The sequence below is a fragment of the Diplotaxodon limnothrissa genome, linkage group LG20, assembly GCF_057381915.1.
Source record: "Diplotaxodon limnothrissa isolate DT_005_m linkage group LG20, D_limnothrissa_male_GT1.1, whole genome shotgun sequence".
In the NCBI taxonomy this organism is placed as follows: Eukaryota; Metazoa; Chordata; class Actinopteri; order Cichliformes; family Cichlidae; genus Diplotaxodon; species Diplotaxodon limnothrissa.
The window spans coordinates 5,219,574-5,238,208 of NC_140615.1; the positions used below are offsets into that span (position 1 = coordinate 5,219,574).

Here is an 18,635-nt window from a genome sequence, read left to right on the forward strand (position 1 = left end):
CCGACGAGCTCCCCTGAACAGCAGCATTTTGTTCTTGTTTTGTTTGTTATTTTGTCATCCTTGTACGTCCTTGTATGTCTCTGACCAACTGTGTTGATAGTGTAATGTTGACCATGTAAATGCACAGTGCCACAAGTGGACTGTTTAAAACTGTTGCCCAGTCTTTAAAGTGCCTGCAGGCAGCCAGTGAATGGCAATGCAACTTCTAATGATATTGTATTTGTACATGGGAGTCTTAAATCTTTTTTTTTTTTTTTTATTGTAGAGAGGGTTTTGTTTTGTTCTTTGTTTTCAGTGGATTCCTTGTTTTTCACCACTGTTTGCCTTACAAGGTAATGTATCTTTTACTAACTTCCTCTGATATCAGCCAAAGATCACATTAGAAAAAACCTTCAACTTGAAGCTTATTGCTGGTTAAAAATGTACGTATTTTAAACCACTATGACCACCCACTATTCAGTTATTTTTAATGTCTTAATTGAATCGTGCGCTTTGTTTTGCTGCCCTCGTGTGGCTGAATGAGGCTTTTGCTCAAAGAATGCTGTCTCAATTAGTACCAAATTATTCCCCCTCAACTCTTTTTCACAATACTGAGCGAGGTTCTTTGTATTGTTTCTATAACAGCAGTCATGCACAAAGGCTCTTTTGGCTCACGAGTTGCATTCACCATCAGTATGCTTTTGTGATTTAGTTCCACTGACTATTTTGTACTATAATGCATCTTTTATGAAAAGTATTTGATGCTTTAAAGGTAGATTTGGGTTAGGGATCATTTTACTTGCTAGTTATCTGGATATGTTAAGAAGCTGTACGCTTAAACAATATCCATGTGCCGTTTGATGACATTTGATTGGATGCTTTTGTTGCAGCAAACACATTATTCGGTAAGGTACTTATTTTAAATTCCTGACTCTCACTCCTGGATTTTTTTTTTTTAACTGATTGACTTTAGGAGATATGGTTAACCAATCATAGATTTCTGGTTCTAAGCCAGTAGAGTTCATTTTTAAGCGCTGTAACAGTGTGCAGGTCAGCTGTAATAAACTGATGTGTACCTCAGTCTGTTATTGTGTGATTCAGATGACAAACTAACACCAGGCCAAGAAACACAAGTTTTAACAAATAAACTTGTTTTATTGACACATTATCAGGACGTGCTAAATAAGAATTACACTCATTTTCCTAAATACCAGATATTCATCTACAGCTGTCACAGATTTCATGCTACAGCTACTCACAACATACGGGGTACTTACTGCAGATGACACCTGGTGGTGTGTCAAGTATCCTGGGAACAAAGAGCTGTCCAGCTGAACCCTGAGAGGAAAAAAAAAAAAAAATACAAACATGGTTTCACTCATAAAAGGTGCAAAATGACTGCAAACTTTAACACTTTAAAGTGTGTCAGGTGAAAAAAAGAAAAGAAAAAAGTTATATTAGAAACACTTATCAAGAAATAGGAAATCTCACCAGCATAAAATGCTAATATACAAATTGGTGCTTAACACTACAACGAACTACACTGCAGTCAGCATGGATACTACAAGCAAGTATGAATATGTGGTTTTTGTGGCCATAACAGCAAATCAGATCATCTTTTAACAATAATGTATTAACAAGGATATCATATCGTACCTCGGTCTTAGAGATTTATTTCACAGTGTTATACTTCGCTTCAGATTATTTGCAAAAATACTTATGTACAAAAAAGGTGTTTGCAAACATTGATTGCACAAAATCATGTAAGTAGTGACACTATAACCAGAGTCAGTATAGTTGGATGATATGCAGTGCTTAACAGATTTTTGACTGCACGTGATTAAAAAATGAGAAAACAAATATTTTAGAAATCTGTCTAAAATACGTTTTTTTAAAAATTATGTCTTGTTTGTTTTTGTTAACAAACTGAATTCATGTTTTTATGTCCAAATTTGAGAAGTCAGAAATTAATCAAGTATAACATTCAACCACTAAAACTAATTTTTCTTAATCAAAAGTTAAAAAATAACATCATGTGCTTAATTTTTTGAATTCATGGATAAAAATAACAGGTACATTTTAACTATTAAAATATTTTGTGCATACTGCTGGATTAACCATTACAGAAACATTTAAAAAAATATTATGTTAATTACCAAAACTGTTAATTTAGTTGTGGCATGAACCTTACACTGGGTGGTGGTCTAATAAGCTGCATCGGTTTCAGCAAATAATCTTGGAAATGTGTGAATCTGCAGAATTCCTTCTCTCAAAAAGTTAAAAACTTTATACAGCTGTGATTTAAATAATCTTTCTATTTGTGTAGATTTTTCTATAATTGGGAACATTTAAAAAACAACAACAACAGAAGAAAACATTACCAGCTATGATCTTGCTGCTGACCTGTAAGATACATCAGTGTACAGTGATACCTAATAACACTACTGCACTCTGCTTTCCATTAAACAGTGTCCTATTTGACAGTATCTGAGCTCACTGTTTCTGTTTCTATTTACACAGCCTCAAAAAAACACGCACTGAAGTTCTGACCACAGATTGGACTTTTTATTTTTACTAGCTTCAGCTGCTCTATGTTGGATTTAGAGGATCTGGGACTAGATCTCTGCAATCAATCAATTAATTTTGCTTGTTTTTATTAACTGGAGACTATAATAAATTAAAGGTTTCTGCATGCATAATCATTAATATTATCTATGACAGAAAGTACTCTTAAAAGGAACTACAGTGATTTGAAACAATTTTGGAAGAAGTATTTAACAACAAGTATTATAAAATACAGATTATAATTACTCATTCACTAGTGTCTGCATCTCACTGGTAAAGGTGGGGCTTACATTTAGTTATTTTATATTCCTATACATCAATAAAGTGTTGTTTCACTTGTAATTTAGTCAGAGTAATTAAGATCTGCACAGGAATCCGCAACTACAGGTTACAAATGCAGTCGAGTGAAAAAAAAAAAAAAAAAAGGTCTCTAAATCTCGTATGAGCATACTGATACATACTCAAAGCACCTCAAATTTCATACTAAAGGATTTGTTCAATAATGCATTCATTTATCACCAATGCTTAAAGCCATCTTTTGCCACACAATAAAAGAATGAGATCCTTATAACTGAATTTATACCAGTAACTTCACAGAGCACAATATTAGTGTTGCCTTTAGTGCCTGACAATCAGTGACATGATTGATCTCTGAAAGAATGATATTGACCTGAAAGCTGCAGAAACAATACCCAGGATTTTGTACGTGATCTAGAGGTGTGGCAGTTGCAGTAGCCTAACAAGCAAATGTTTCCACATAATTTATTAAATTTTAATTTGCAATTGTTGATCATTTGGGACAGTTTATCTTTTTATTTAGCTTAATCTTAAAACTGGCGACGGTCAGCGCAGCACTGTATTCTCATTCTGTCCTACATGCCCTTTGGGATTCATGCCAATTGTCATTAAAGAAAAATAACCCCAGTAATGAAAATCACCGTGCTGCTGTCCATTTGTTATTGGAAAACGTGAGGTGTTGACACTCAATACTCACCACTGCTGCCAAAGCCAACGATACAGACCTGGCAGGCAGCGCTCGGTCACCTTACTCACCATCGTGCTGTCTCTGTACAGCAGTTTTAGTGATAGCAGCTCTGTATGGTGTCAGGTAGATGGTGAGAGAGGAAAGCAGGTGCTCCGTGGTCCTCAAGATGGCAATGTTTCTCTAGTGAAGCAAGGGCTCATCCTCAGCACAGAACACAGCATTTGCTTTCACACTAACATGACTATAACAGGTTGTTGGGGGAAATGGAAGCTTTCTTTCCTCTTTTTTTGTCTACAGCGGTCTTAAACTTATAAAAGGGAATTGTCAAAATAAACAAGTCTCCTAGATGAATTTGGGGAAGTGGTGAGGTGCATCGTAGATTCCTTCCAGCGATGCAAAAAAAGGGTAAAGGATTAGGCCTGCTTGTGTTTCAGCTCCATGCAGCAGCAGCAGACCTCGGGTGATGACGGCATACGACTTCAGAAAAGCAAACGAGCTTCCTCACTCGTCTCCTCGGAGAGAGTTCAATCAGAGGAGAACACAAACAATATTCCTAGCTGAGGTTTGGCCCAATCCTCTTCCCTGATACAAACATTTAGTCAAATCAACTCATATAACTGGGCAAAGTGTAATAAAGACAATCAGCCCAGTGGTTCAGCTTGGCCTCTACAGTGAGAGTGACAGCATGAACTGTAGATGCTATGGAAATTTCAGAGCGGCGTCGCCCACAATCTCCCGAGTGGAGTGTGCGACGGAGGTGATGAGCTTCCCTCGCCTCGTATTCAGACCCAGGAACACTGCACATGAAACCTTTAGAGTAACGACCACAGGAGACAACAGGATACTGGCACGTGCCGCCACTGCAAACTGGACTCTGGCTCCTCGATCCTGATCAGTCATTCGCATGCCAACAGGAACAGTTGAGGACATAAGCAGGAATCGTGAGGGAGGAAGTAATTTAGGCAACTGAGGAGGTCAGAACTGGCCTGCAAGTAAGCAGCAATCCTCACTCGAAATGGGGGTCTCTCTTCACTGGTGCTAAAACTGCAAATCGTCTCCCCTCTCGTGTGCAGAAACAAAATTTCAAGTGACAACTCCTTTTTCGAAACACAATAAGGTACGGGCAGCTCGTTTCTTCAATTCACTTCCATCGAAGAAACATGTTTCCCTTCAAATGAACAATTTATTGATAATCGGTCACATTAAGTGCCCAAATGCACTTGCAGGTATGTGAACAGCTTCGCATGGGCTCTACGGATTTTCCTTCCCCATGACATCAAAGTGTACATTGCTCAATTTTTCCATTTTAAACAGAAGTCATCACAGGTGCAGATGGGCTACACAACTTAAAAGCTGCCTCATCAGTGAGGACTCACAACCACCAGGGTGCCTTCTCTGCAGAGGTTTTCAGCTCTGTGCTCGTCTCCTCAAGAGTCCAAAGCCGCAGTGGGTGTGATGTTCACATATACAACAATTTTCTTTTCTTTTTTCCCCCCCCCACATATAAATGTTTTCAATACATATTAAACCAAATTCAGCAAATTATAGTGCATGGCAGGTTACTACTACATGGCAAAACTACACTGGCAAAACAAAACAGGGTAGGCCTTGGGGAAAAATAAATAAATGTTGGCAAGCGTGAGTGAAATACTGTCAAATTTAGACTGCTAAAATAAAATCAACATTAACTGTTAAGATACCTCTAAAACTATAAAATTGCACAGACCTACTTACTGTACAAATATTAGGTTTGTACTGGCATATTTAATATTATTATTATTGAAGGACCTACTGGTTTTAGGGTAAATAAATGAAGCAGTCTGTCAAATCAACACAAAATCCTCTAAGCTTTTTATCCATTACTATTATACTTTTTCATAGTTCACATTTTCACAACCATTTCTAAAGACAGGGATGCACAAAATAAAATATTTTGTGAAAAAAAAAAAAAAAATGTTAGTAGCTGTTTTTTTGTTTTGTTTTTTAAACTACGCTATGTGTAATGGGCTGTTCCCTTGAAAATAAATTCTGTTAGTATTCAGCATTTCATACAGAGTTGACATGACCATTTAGCTTTACCAGTGGACTCACACTGAGTTCATTGTCTATCTTGCAATTTTGGCGTTCCAATTCAGAGGAGTACAAGACAAATACACCTAAACCCAAACAACAAGCCTGAACATAATCTGTACTTTTGTTCCAAACTGAATTTCTAATGCAATTAAACTGAGCTGTATCTAGGAAAGTTGAATCTGCTGACCTTCACAATGTTTTCCAGTTTTCAAAATCCACAGCGACAGACAAGCATGAGCATCGTAACACTTAAAAGGCATTGCACAACTCTTCCTCAGTGAACCACACTTCATTTGCCTGACTTTTTGTTAAGGATGAAAATAAATGAGAGATGGGACAACGCTGTAATGTGGTGGGTGAGAGAAAAATTGTGCAACATGTTTTGACCTTGAAATGTAACCAGAGATAGTTCACCGACCCTCTAACACAAAAAAAGAAAAGAAAAACAATTCAAATCGCGTTTGTCTCCCTTCATCAAAAAGTGGTAATAGTAGACATATTATTGCACTGTAATTCAAAGCTTTGAAAAAAAAATTTGTATTTTCTGAAAGCCTGGTGCAAATATCAGGACACAATAACAGCACCTGTTTGTCTAATGCATGACATTATAATAGAAACATGTCTTCTTCTGTTACTGTTAGCACCCTGTGGAAGGTGAGGTTTCAACACAGAGTTTGTGGTTCGATTTTAAATGGAGCTGTTATTGTGTCCCCTTCTTAAACTTCTAACGCTCCTGCTTTTTCTTTTTTCCTTTTTTCTGTTGCAGACCTGGATGGCTAACATTTTAAATCTGCAAATGAACTACAAAGAAAAATATAGTCTGCATGACTTCTCTGTTCATAAATTAAGCTTACTAAACTTTAACCGCTTTACAGAATTTTGGCTAAATTACTGCAGATTGATGATTGTGACTGACACCTCTGAAAAGTAACTTCAGAAACACACATACTTTTAGCTTTGCAGGGGGGCACTGTTTGTCCTTTAAGTGGTTTACATGGTAACATAACACTCAATAACCATACTAGTGTACTCCATGATGCAGAACACACAGCATGCAATAGTTACTGACATACAGCAGATCCTTTTTTTTTTTTTTTTTTTTTTTAATTCCATTTGAATTTAGTGTGTTTTGTTTCTTTAAGATGCTCCGCGGACCACAATCATGACTAGATAGTCCTCTTCACTTTTTGCCAGAGCTTTGGCAGAGGAATCCAGGAACTGCTGGGAGAAATCACAGGGAGGGAAAGCATGAAGAACCCCTGTGTTGTCTTTATCTCTGCTTCCTCCCACAGGCAGGCTGATGACTCCAGCCGCTTGTTTTTGGTTGAGGTAGGACACCAGGTTGCGAAGCGGCCGCTGAGTTGAAGCTGCAGGGTCAGATGAAGATGCATCCTCTGTGGTGCCGGGAACCGCCAACAGGATTGCGTAGCCGCCCGGACCTGCCACCTTGATGCGCCGAGACACCTCGTCGAGCTTGGGCTGGTCCAGCCGGAGTCGCTGCGTGATCTTTAGCTCGCTCACTCGCCTTCCTGTAGCGCTGTCGACAAGCAGGTCGCTGGCGACGTTGTGGTCTCCCTCTAACAGGTGCATGTTGGCTGGAAAGTTGCTGTTCTTCAACAATAGCATACCATGCCAGGCCAAACTGAGTTTGGTGCCATCCAGCTTGGATGGCTGGCCTCCCTTTGAGCTGCTCTCAGAACGTTCTCTCTTGGCTGGTCCTTTGCCACCATCGATTGCCTTGCGCTTGCGCTCTCCAACTGCTGAAATAATGTTGCTTGAAAGTCCCTTATCAGACAGACTCTGGCTTTTGGGCCTTCGGTCTGACACGCTTCTTTCAAGGCTGCTGTGGCGTTCTGTCGCAGGAGAGGCTCTCTCGCCCCGCAGGGGGCGTTCTGAGTCACTAAAGCGCCCCCCATCTCTGCTGCTGCCTCCAGGACTGGCATCTGGAGAAGCACGTCTGCGTCTTACTGTCCTCTCAGTGCTGTCAGGGGAGTGGTCTATGTGGCGTCCGTCCTCCAATATGCGCCGCTTTCGAGCAGGCTCTCGCCCCTGCAGCTCTCTTTCCAAAGACCAGGGCTCACGAGTTCGCCTCTCACGGTCCAAATGCTCCAGAGGCTCAAAAGGTGAGGCACGTACTCGCTCGCGAATAGCAGGATTGGGCCAGTCAGTTCCAGGAAACAGCTCTCTCTCCCTGAAGTGAAGCGGCGGTGGAGTTCGTTCCCTGACCCTCAGTGGTTCAGGTGTGGCACGGTGGACAAATGACTCAGCCACCATGTCAAATGGTGGTATTGGGAGAGGCTGCAGGAACTGCTGCTGATAACGATGTTCAGTGTCTGCAAAGTCCACTCTAAGTCTTCTCTCTGGACCTCCCAGTGGGAAGCCTCTCATGTGTGTGCATGCTGCTTGTGCAGCATCTAAACTTTCATACTGAATATAGGCCCAAGTGTCCCCTTTTCTGTAGTCAATGGTCCTTATAGTGCCAAAGCGATCAAACTCTCTTGCCAAGGCAGCTAAGGGAACCCAAGGTCCAAGACCACCCACCCACAGGCGCGTGGTTGGTGTTGCTTTCCCATAGCCTATTTTTATGGGATTGCGGCCCACTATTTTACCAGACATGCTAAGCTTAGCACGATGAGCCATGTCAAGATTCTCAAATTTCAGAAATCCATACGTGCTGGTTTGCCCCCGTGTTGGTCTCTTAATGTCCACTTCTGTTATGACTCCAAACCTGTCAAAGGCCCTCCTGAGGTCTGCTTCTGTGACAGTTATATCCAGATTGCCTAAAAACAACGTCCTGTTAGCTCTTTGGTCATCTTCTGGAGAAATAAAATCCTCTTCTCGGAAAGCTGCCCGTTCTGCAATGAAGGCTGGGCGTGCTCTGGCTTCAAACAGAGCGAACTCCCTATCCCGCTCCAGTTCTCTCGGCAAAGGTGGGGGTGGGGGTGGAGGAAGCCGTCCCAAGGCTAGCTGCTGCAGCCGGTAGTCTCTATATCCCAGCCCGGTGGGCGAGAGGGGTCTCTGCAAATGTCTGTGGCTTTGAGCCGCACCGTACACGTCTCTCTCCACCGGAGACCGACTTCTCCTCCGGTTGATGTAGACCGCCTCGATTTTCAGCGGCCGGTCGTACAGCACCAGCCGTCCCCTGGCGTGCTTAGCCGCTCTGGCGTCCTCCGGCTTCCTAAAATTTACGAAGGCTATCCGCTCGTCGTTGCTACGACCTATCTTGACGCTCACATCGCCAAATTTTTTAAATTCGTGAAAGAGTCCGTCCTCGATGTCCTCGTCGCTAAGCTGAGTGCCGAGGTCGCTGATTTTGAGCGTTTTGTACTCACTCTCTGTGCTGGGTGGCTGCAACCGCGGCTCACCCCGAGAGGTGGTCCTTGGTGAGGCTAAATCCAGCGTCAGGCTCAGGTTGTGGTTTTTGCCCACGGAGCTCGCTGCAGCGGCGGCGGCAGCAGCTGCAGACTGACAACTGTGATTATTTCCAGTCCGGCTGTGACCGTCGAAATCTCGGTCTCTTTTTTCCCCGAGGAGACTCCGTCTTGTCGAGCCGCCGTCGCCTTTGGACGAACTGTTTCCATTATTACTCCCACTGGAAACGGACAGAGCCCCCATTTTCTTGCTGGTCGGATGGCATCCTCCCCTGTCTCGAATATCGTCCAGGGCCCGGGAGCGTTTTTTAATCGGCGACCGCTCTTTACCTTTCATTTCGGCCCACTCGGTGTCGACCGTCGGGACACTTGCTCTTCCTTGGTGCGATTTTTTCTGCAATTTAATGCAGAAATTTACTGAAGTGAAAAACAGGTTTATTCACTGACCCTGCGGCAAAACAACAACAGTCGCCATTTTGTAAAGATTAGCTCGAAGACCCACCCCTTCGTTCTGATTGGTTAGAAAGTGGGTGGGAAGCTTTAAAGCGCACGTCAATCACCCAGCGGCAGGCACTATATTTTTTATATTTTCTTAATAAATTGAGTATAAAATAAAAAAACTAATAAATAAGTTATCGAAATTGTTTGTGTTTGTTTAAATATAAACGTACATTTTACTTTATTTGTATTTTGTATTCCTTTGAAATTTCAGAAAAGCTTTTACCTTATTAAGACACTTGCATTGTCATATTATATTTTTATTTTGTTGAGCTGTATGCTATTCTACTTATTTAAATAAAAGTGGCCTATTTGTTAGGTCTAAATGGCTGCACCTTAAGACTTAAGATAAATCTTATTGCTTATATCACAACGCCAGTTTCTGCTGTCCATTCACTGTTAACTGTAGCATAATACTGTGGGCAGGTTTTGTAAGAATATTATTCATTTCGTTTTTCCCGGGAGGTGAGACTTAATTATGGTGTCGGGGCCAGCAGATAATCCTTTTATCTTCAATTAGATCCAGTACCACAAGATGGCAGTATTGAACAGAAAGTGCAGCAGCCCACTCCCCTTAGCGTTGAGCGGAAAGGGCCTTTCCTGGCAACTATATGAGCAAATCAAGCTGCTGATATTGACTAATATCTGCTACAGTGTAGGCCACATGTAGCAGTAGATATTACAGCCTTTTCATGGAGACGATTAAAACACTTTAGTTTTTAAGTTGAAAGCATCACAACCTACTAATGTCTGCTCTTTAATGTCTCACAGTATTTCCCCATTTTTTACAAGTCATGCTTTGGCTCAAATCAAGCACTGCTGTTTGCACTTCGGCACAAACATTTTATATTCTGAATATTTGATTTTCTCGAATGAACTGCCAAAACATTTTTCCTAGCGATAAAATTTTGGAAGCAGCCTTGACAAACTGCTGAAACCGAGTCAATCACACAGTGCACTACTTTGTTTACCTTAGTGGGATATGTTAAATAAAAGTAGCTTATCTGTTGTGTCTCAATAGCTGCACCTTGAAGCCAAGATCAATCTTGTTGAGATCAAAGCTCAGAGCAGTGGCCAGCAGTCAGCTTTACAGACTTTAATGAGCCTTAAATCATATTTTTTTAGTCAAATAATGAGGCCGAGGGTATACTAGCTTCCAGGCTCTTGTGACAGTCTACAGCTAGCAACCCTGACATACTGAGTGATGATTAGCTCTAGCATTGTGCAGCGATGACTCATCATTTTTCATTTCTTTCTGAAAAACTCATAGAGGCTCTTTGGATCCTGATACATTGATTTAACACAGATCAAAGCCAATGCAACAGCATGATAACTTTAATGAGAGCTTGATGAAAACCTATGGCCCCCTATAGTGAAATGACATCACCGTGTGTTCACTCTGAGACATTTTTGAAGTAGAATAAGCCAAACTATGATCATGAGCCCCTGAGTTAATCTATTAAAGCTGTTCTGACTGTTTTAAGGAATAAAAATATCAAAATCAGTAAACCACCAAGCTTCCTCTTTTGTTTACGGGTGGATTTGATTAACCTGCTCACACTGTAAAAATAAATATCAAAATTAAGCTCTGATCCACCATCTGCTATTTCTCTAGCTTTCCTAAACACAGCAATCTCCTCAATCCCTTCTGACAGGTCTTCTTATCTTCTCCTCTTAATCTGGGAATTAATCAGGGGGACTATGTGACTGCAGTGAGAGCTGCCGTCTCCCAGGGACTGGCTGGAATTTGAAGCTGTGGGTGTGGAAAGTGTTTCTGATGGCTTTCTGCATTCTTCTATTGGAACCACATGTTAGTGGCTCTCAGGAAACTCCGGCACAGACTTAGGGGAAGGCAGCTAATCCGCCCCTGCATCGCTGTCAAACCGAAGCAGGCAAAGACAAAGGGGAGCCAATATATTCCCCTGAAAGCCATGCACACTCCCGGGGAGTGAGTTCAGCTTGGCGGGGCTTTGTCCCGCAGTGAAACTCTTTTTCTCAATTCACATCAGTCTCACAGATTGAAATGTTTGCCAGTTTGACATGAATGCACTGGCATTTAGTAATTCACACCATATGGGATGTACCATGCAATTCAATGTTTCCTTGACAATAACATAAATTGTTTGGGGAGATTTTTCTGAAAACGATTATTAGGACAGCATTCAGGATAATGTGAGTATATTCTGTTCTATTCTGCTTGTACACATGGATGCAGAAGACATTTGACCTTGACCTGGCCTCAGCATACAAAATATGCTGCGAGCCACAGTAATCGATTAAACACCTCACATGGTAGGACATGCATGACAAATACATAACCATCTGTGGTTATCTACTTTATTATCAGTAGTGAAGTGTGGTCACCAGGTTAGTTTTTCCATTATGAACCTGCCACTTTCCCCTGATGCATGGAGTGCAACTTGAAGTGAAGCCTAGCGGGCTGCACATTCACTCTGTACACTTTCCGCACAGCAGAAACCTTTTTTTTCTCCACAGTCTGTAAAGTATTTTTACCTCATAACCACATTGCCAGTTATATTTGCATCGCAAACATGGCTATTATTTTGCAAAAGAGTCATGGCTAAAATAATTATAACTGAGATGGTTTTTGTTCATTTTGAAAAAAGAAAGAAAAAGAAAATCCATCTTCCCCAAAATAGTTTGCTGCTGAATAAGACAGTTAAATTTACATGGAGCCCTTTATTACTCACGCACAACACAACAGACATTAAAAGGGATTAATATGATACATTTTTTACATGCTTAAATAATTCTCCTCTTTGGTCTCAGCACTGTGATACAAAATAAGAACTGGAAACAAGAATGTTTGTATTAATAAGTTGGGTTTTGTGCAAGATTCTCAAGTTGGCCTTATTGTTTGCAAAATGCCTGTTCCAACAGTTCTGAATAGCAACACGTCTCTAAGTTGATTTATATAAATGTTTGGAGGAAATATTCGAGTCAAATCCACAAATGTACATCTGGGATCGTGTATGGGTGACGACTGTAATATGCTGCGGCTCAGTCAGTGCATAATGGGGAGCTGGCATTATTATGGTCATGTTGGCCAGGAGAGAATGCTGCCTGGTTCTTTGGCTTTCATCCTCAGCGCCACCAGGCCTGTTGGCTTGTATTCGGTCTCGGGGCCCTCGATGGAAGGCGACCCGAGGCCTCCTGGGAAGCCGTGGAGAGAATAGAGACTGTTGATGCCTGGATGGTGAGGCGGGTGATGGTGATGGTGCGGGTGGCTGGAGGATGTGGGCATGCCCATGAAGCCCTGCAGATTACTGTGGGGGTGAGGGTACGGACTCATGCAGGATGAGGAGATAGAGTCAGCCCCTAGGACACAGCCTGCACCCGAACCACCGCCTCCTCCTGAAGCTGCCCCCGGCCACAGATTGCTCTGCATCTGGATAGGAAGAGATTTAGAATGATATCAGCAAAAGTTTTAATATTGTTCAGTCCTGTACAGTGAAAACAAAAAGCAATCTCTCAGCAGGTTTTATGATGTTAAGTTTACGACTACAACATGCATGCCATGTGAGAGCTACATTGGCCTACCTGGTATGCGTCATGGCGAGGAAGAAGAGAAATGTCATATGTAGCAGCAAAATGGTTGCGAACCTCCTGGATCTTCCCATAGCGTTCTCGTTTCCTCCATTTGGCTCTGCGATTTTGGAACCAAACCTTTTAAAAATAAAATATATTATAACACAAAATAGTATAACAGTAAATTTCCAGAAGACAACTTTTTGTTAGGGCATCATACTTTCTTCTGATTACATTTAGAAAATAAAAAAGGTGTCAACTGTGATGGAGTTGCCCTGGCATACCTGAACCCGAGCCTCAGTGAGCTCCGTCCGCAGCGCCAGCTGCTCCCGGGCGTACACGTCGGGGTAGTGTGTCTTTTGAAACACTTTCTCCAGCTCCTCCAGTTGAAATGTGCTGAAGGTCGTGCGATTACGTCGCTTCTTGTTTTTGCCAGATAAGTCAATGGAGTCAGCGATAGAATCTCCTTGTAAACCACTGCCTGGCTCTTTGAGCTTGCCACAACAGTCCGTGACAATCCCAGGATAGCCCATGGTTTTTGGAGTGTCTTTGTCCCGAACTGAAGCAAGGCAGGAAAACGCAAAGGAAAAGTTACACATCCACTAAAAAAATATAAAATCATATACAAATTCTAACAGTTTTTTCTAAGTCCATCTGCATCAATATATACACTGAAATTTAATCATTTGAGACTATCATTGCCTGAAGATACAGCTTAAATGACTTTTTATGGAACGCCAAATTTTATTTAGATTTTACAATTGTTTAAGTACAAATCTCTGCAAACATAATGAATGATCTGGTTTGTTTGTCTTGCTGCTGCTCATTTTGGCCTTTATGACCTGTTGGTCAGAAAGAGTTGATTTTGTGTACTTTCCTTTTTCTTTTCACATAGTTTATACAAAGTTGCTGAAAGCTTTTTCAGGCCCTTGTGCAAAGAAATAGAGATGAGCAGTCCTTTTTAAACCAGCACAGCTCACCTGGAAACAGCTTTGGCCCACATGGACACATTTTAAAACCAACACACTGCAGTTAAAATAAACACAAATTGTGTATCACATCAAAAGTTTTGTCTGTGATGTATGTGACTATTTTCTCAGTTTGAGAAAATAGTCCCAAATTATACTAAAAACTGTGAGCCGCCAGAGAAAATGCACAAGCAACACAAATTCAGATTTACTCCGATTAGCCAGACGAGCCATATTTAGGTAGAAAATACTCAAAAAGCTGGCTAAACTTTAACCTGCTGATTAAAATATGCAGAACAAAGGGCATTTTCAGGGTCACCTACACTTGATAGGAACTTGTTGAAATATGTCACAAATATCTGAAGAGAGGAATTAACTGTTATTTATACAGCAGCAATACACAGCAACAGTCCCGCCCAGGCTCTTTACATTGCATGTAGAGAAAGTCTAAGAGAAACACAATTTTTTTTATCTGTTAAAGCACATGATTGTTTTGGACTAATTCTATATATTCTGCCATTTACATTCAGGAGTGAGGGAAAATCTCAAAGCGTTACTTTCCTTCCTGTTAACAGACCATGGAAAGGGCTCCTCCTGCAGTGTTTGGATGTTGTTGTCCAAGTTCATTATGTTTAACCCTGAGCTACGAAACAAAACCACTTTCCATCTTTCAGGAGGCACTCACTCACTCTGGGCAGCTGAAACACTACTTTGCTGTGCTCTTAATTCAATATAGGGCCCAACAGAGAACACTCTTTATTGCAACATTAATTTCCTCAAGTCCATTAGTTCCAACCTTACACCACATGCTGAAAATATACTCAACTGCAGGAAAAAAAAGGGGGCATTGAGCTTTTACCTTGTCAAGCACCCATATCCGCTATGACTATACTCAAGTGTAATTGGAGATCTATATGAAATGCAGGAAAAGGCAAAAAGGAGATAAGTTCAAAATGAAAAGGCAGGAATATCATGCTGCGAGCACGATGAGCTATTGTTTTGCGACTGTGGAAATTTAAATGGCATTTTTCCAGGCATTTTGCTATGGATTTTAATGTTTTAAATTTGTCTTAAATTTGGACAAAATGTTACTCCGAGGTTTTAAAATATTCTGAATTTGTTCAGTTCTGAATAAAGAATATTTATTAGCCGTGATTGGTGTAGTAAGTTATTAAGTTGCACAGTTAAAATATTAAGTTATTATAGCACATGGTATCTGTGGAGTATAAGAAGGTTAAACATGATTGGAAAAAAATGAAGCATATTTCTGAGGAGTAAAATAGGAATAATAAAAGAAATATTAAGCCTGTGCATGCAGTTTATCTAAAAAAACTCAACTGTGGCAGCTACGCCACAGTCACAAACACAAACAAACAGACGTAAAGAAAATGAGTGTCAACGAAGATGAGTCTAATAAATACAAAAACAACGTGCAATCATTAAAACTGAATTTTTCTCTTTTCACCAAAAGAATTTACATCTTCCCAAATAACAAATGAAAGAAAGAAAAGCAAAAATAAAGGACTGCTTTTGCATTTCAGAATCGTTGGGTTTTTTCTATATAGTATTTTTAAAATTTTAATCTTTTAGTGCCCGACGATAAAGCCACAGATCGGCTAATCATCATAACTGAGTTAAAATCTGACCGTTCTAATTTTTTTCAACTTTTATAGTAGAATATAGCTGATTGCGAAAAACTAGAAAATATTACAAACCAATGTAAAAAAGTTTTGGGTTTTTTTACGTTAAACTTTCCTCTCACTGCAGACGAAACAGGAAGACGCGTCTGCTTTTGAAAGTTTAAAAGAGAAAACGTAAGAACACACACGCGCGCGCACGTGTTCTGCACGTACATGCGCTGGTTTACACACTCGCACCAATAAGCATTAAACTGCAAAATAAATCAAACTATTTAAGTAGTTATGAGTGGAAATCTTGCGCATGTCTGTGTGCGCGCACGAGATAAAGACAGAAAAGGAAAAGGGGAAGCACGCACACCTCATTTTCCTTGAGCAAGAATTAAAATAAAAGTTAATTTCGAAAGAAGCCGGCTGATATTATCGTGTTATCATAAGTAATTGTGCAAAAGAAAATTTAATGAATGTGTTCGCTGTCTTTGGCATTAACTTGAATGAAACTAATGTATATTATTCTGGACACTGATATACCGAGAAGCTTATCGGGGCTGATATCCTCTGCTGCTTTGCAGAATCATCAGCACCAATAAACAAGTGAAAGACCACATAATTTCTTCAGGCTTCAGTTCAACATATACAGCGGTTGCTTTCCTTCCCAAGATGGACATTTGTGGGCGATCGTGTCTGACATTTGTGCAACTCCGTGCTTGCAAAACAAAGTCAGTTCTGTTTTGTGTGACCAAAAAGTCTGCAAAAGAAGGAGAAACTGAAAGCGTGAGCGTCTGCAAAAACACAGAGATACCAAGCTGAGTGCTGGCCTGAAAAGAAGAGTAGTAGTCTAATGACACACCCAACTTGCTGTTAGGCTGACCTTTAACCTCTGTAACTTCACATCAAGGACTGTTAAGTGAAAAAAGAAAACTTGGTGACATTTTTATTGCAACCACACTTTTCTTTGCATAAATGCACTTTTGTTTTATTTTTATTACTATATGAAAAGTACACAAAATGCAGCATACTAAAAATTATTTGTAAAAAGGATCCACTGAATTGAATAACCAGAAAAAAAAGTGTAAAATGATTTCCATATTTGATTTTCCCATTTACTTATTTTTTTCAACCAGTTGCCAAGTGAATGATGGCGAGCATTTTCTTTAGAAAAACCTAAGTTACAAAAAATGTAAAAAGGGGGTGGGGCAAATCAAACGTAAAGTACTTTTAATGATTCTTATTTGATCCAAAGCCCGCTATCAAGCTACTGCACTTTGTTTTAGTTAAAACTGAGATAGTTAAGACGCGGCTAATTCCAGTAAATGTTCACTCAAAAACTCTTTAACTCACCGTCCGTGTTGTTCTCATAAAACGACGGTTTGCCGCTTATTGCCACCCCTTTCTGGTCCTGGTTGATACTGTCCAAGAACTTGCTGTGTTTGGACGGTGAACCGGTCGGGTTCGCTGGAGAAGCGCCGTGCGTAAAGTCCACCGCAGCATCACCAAACCTCCCCATTGCGGTCGCGTAGAGATCCCCTCTCAGGCTGAGACGGTGTGGAAGAGAAGGCGGAGGAAGGTGCGATTTCTGGAGCTCATCGCAGGGGAGAAAGGAGCTGGAGCCGCCGTGCTCGAGTCCCGGAGAGTTTGTTGGCGTCCTCCTGCTGGTCTGCGAAGAGAAAGGCAAACAGCTCTCCGTCTCCATCTTACAGGTCCAGCAGGCTGTGTCGACAACAGCAACTGGGTGCCGTTAACGTGGGCGCCCGAGTGAGAGATTTTTTTTTCTCCTCTATGTTCATGTCAAGTGGGTGGGATTTAACAGATCAGAAACAAAGACCCGTGAAACCGGGACTGATCGCGCGCTCGCGCACATGTGTGTGTGTGTGTGTGTGTGTGTGTGTGTGTGCGAGAGACAAACAGACAGACAGAGAGAGAGAGCAAGACAGAGAGAGAGAAAAGGAGCGAGGTAGGGGGAGAGAGAGAACGTTTCTCCACAAGTCTGACATAATCCGCCAAAAATTCAATCACGTGTGGTTTCTGTCCTTCCAATTAAGCATTTAATTTCTGTTTCATATGCTGTTACGATCCTAATCACGAAATCAAGCGAGACAGGAGAGGCAGGCATCAGACGGTGCAGTTTACGCACAGAAAAGTGACAAGATAAAATAATAATAATAATAACGATAAAAATGGCGGATACCATAACTCTGCCCGTTAGTGTTTTATTTCATTGAACTTTTTTTTTTCATTCTAATATATATATTATATGCATTAAAATTATATATATTATAATTCTGATCTATATGAAAAACAGGTATGAAGTATTGAATACGTAGCAACGTTATTTTCTTTCTTTCTTTATTTTTTTTGTACATCCTATTGATGATACATATACAAACTTGTCCTGTGACCAGAAAAGGTGACATATATATCTTTTTAGATAAAAGAAAACAATAGTATTCGCTGTTTTGTGACTTTTATTTGTGATATTAAAATGACTTTTAACAAATGGGGAAAAGCCCTAGTGTTGCTTTTGGTGTCTGCGGTGTCCATTCAAATGAATTCCGACGTCGCTGGGACGATAAAATTGTTATAAATGATCAAATAAGCTAATTACTGATAAAAACATTAAAAGTGGGGGTTTTTCCACTGTGATAACCTTTTTTTGTTTGGTTTTGTTTTGTTTGTTTTCTTTTGATTTCTTTTGTTTTTGCTTTTTTTTAATAGATCATGAAAATTATAAAATTGTGTTCGTTAAAAATACGCTGTCGGTGACAAAAAAAATGTTATAAATATATATTAAAGAGTACATATCCTTTCCAGGAGCTCGTTTGTAAAGGACGAGATTTTAGAGGCGGTATGAAATGCTTTTTTTAACCGCAAGAACATTTCTAATCCACTTACAAAATGGGAGTAAGAAAAAAAAACACCTCAATAAGCAGCCATCTCTGAAACAGTAATCGGCCGAAATATCGGTAATTGTTACCGTAGAAGTCAGACAGATTAAATGCAAAATACCAAC

At 40.5% G+C, this 18,635-nt stretch overlaps 2 protein-coding genes across 2 annotated transcripts; both read right to left on the minus strand.

Annotated features, from left to right (window-relative positions):
* Nucleotides 1-2,962: 2,962 nt before the first annotated feature.
* Nucleotides 2,963-9,439, minus strand: rbm15 (RNA binding motif protein 15). Its single transcript, XM_085344925.1, has one exon. The coding sequence runs from the start codon at nucleotides 9,308-9,310 to the stop codon at nucleotides 6,740-6,742; it is 2,571 nt and encodes an 856-aa protein (XP_085201051.1). The 5' UTR covers nucleotides 9,311-9,439; the 3' UTR covers nucleotides 2,963-6,739.
* A 3,090-nt stretch (nucleotides 9,440-12,529) lies between these two features.
* Nucleotides 12,530-17,318, minus strand: alx3 (ALX homeobox 3). The gene is made up of 4 exons (XM_085345188.1): nucleotides 16,967-17,318; nucleotides 13,305-13,579; nucleotides 13,033-13,158; nucleotides 12,530-12,880 (listed from the first exon to the last, which is right to left on the minus strand). Exons 1-4 carry the CDS (start codon nucleotides 17,316-17,318, stop codon nucleotides 12,530-12,532), a joined length of 1,104 nt encoding a protein of 367 aa, XP_085201314.1.
* Nucleotides 17,319-18,635: the final 1,317 nt, after the last annotated feature.